We start from the raw sequence: 1,509 nt of genomic DNA on the forward strand, positions 1-1,509 counted from the left end.
CTGTTAATATTTATTATCTGTCATCATTAAAAAGTAGGATAAGTAAACAATGTTTGATCTCTTTGCTGGACTCTGGCTCTGCCATTGGCTATATATACACACACGGGTTCCAATTTACCAAGTGGTACAAACCAAAAGCCATGCACACACGTATCCCCAAAATATTTATGGTAATGCCATCTTTCACAAAGAGACCAACAGCAAATGGATGACAACATGACCTCCCCATAGCTCCAAAGCCCCCACCCCCATCTGAAACGACATGTTTCTCATGCAACACTCCCTCCATCCAACATGTGTACTACCCATCCTCCGCGTGTCCACCCCACCCCCCTCGTTATAAGCCACACGCAACCCCCTCTAAGTATCTATATCCCCCAACCCCTCTCTCTCTCTCAGTAACCGAAGCTACTAGCAGTATCGCACACCCACAAAACACAAAAATATACCGCCATGGCCGAGCAGTACCAACAACAACGCTCCACCGATGCCGGCATGAAAGGCATGTTCTCTGAAAAGGGTAAGGGTCAGGGTCCCCCGACTTCGAAAGTTCTAGCAGTTGTTACTCTCCTACCCCTCGCCGGTTTCTTTCTCCTCCTTTCTGGTCTCACGCTCGGGGCAACGCTCATCGGGCTCGCTGTATCGGCCCCGCTGTTCTTCATTTGCAGCCCGGTTTTGGTCCCGGCGGCAGTAGTCATTGCCTTGGCAGTGACCGCGTTTTTGGCGTCGGGAGCTTTCGGTATCACCGGGTTCTCGTCGCTCTCGTGGATAGCCAACTATCTGCGTCGAACAAGGGTGCCGGAGCAACTCGAACATGCAAAGCGGCGGGCCCAGGAGGCGCCTGGGCCAATGGGTCAGAAGGCTAGGGAGATGGGTCAGACTGTCACCGGCAAGGCCCAGGAAACAGCTGGAAAGGCTCAAGAGGCTGTGAGGGGTGAAGAAAAAAGAACATGAAAACGGTCGACGCTTTAGTGTTATGAGCCTTGTGAGCTAGCTAGTTTGGTCAATGTCTCCTTTGTTTACCTTAATTTGTATGTGTAAGGAAGAAGTCTCAGTGGTAAAGAGTTGGGGGTTTTCAAGTAAATATAAGTGTAATAAAAAAGGGTTATTTGCAGAAGAGAAGGCAAGCTAGGCATGCATGCATGCATATTTGGCAGTGTCTACGCACTTTGTTTATAAACATCGATATCCGATGTTACGTTGGGATTTATGAGTCATGAGTATATACGTAGTGTATGATCTTTTCGAATTAAGTATCATCATTCCTGATGTATGATCAATGATTTTGGTGTCGAGTAAGTTTGCATGCAAGTGCCATCTTGCGAGAAAAATGAAGCCTTCTAAGCACCGGAAGGGAATTTTAAGTGTTTCAAAACCACCACTTATTTCAATAGTGAGTCCATTTCATATATAGACGTAATTACATATTGTATATGAAAAGATTACAAATGAATGGAAATAATAATGAGGGTCAATGAATATACAAATGGAAAGCCTTAGATTTAAGGC

General features: G+C 46.0%; 1 protein-coding gene across 1 annotated transcript; it reads left to right on the top strand.

Annotated features, from left to right (window-relative positions):
* Positions 1 to 355: 355 nt before the first annotated feature.
* Positions 356 to 1,253, top strand: LOC122280548 (oleosin H2-like). Its single transcript, XM_043091498.1, has one exon. The coding sequence runs from the start codon at positions 454 to 456 to the stop codon at positions 952 to 954; it is 501 nt and encodes a 166-aa protein (XP_042947432.1). The 5' UTR covers positions 356 to 453; the 3' UTR covers positions 955 to 1,253.
* Positions 1,254 to 1,509: the final 256 nt, after the last annotated feature.

This window comes from Carya illinoinensis, chromosome 11 (genome assembly GCF_018687715.1).
Source record: "Carya illinoinensis cultivar Pawnee chromosome 11, C.illinoinensisPawnee_v1, whole genome shotgun sequence".
Lineage (NCBI taxonomy): Eukaryota > Viridiplantae > Streptophyta > Magnoliopsida > Fagales > Juglandaceae > Carya > Carya illinoinensis.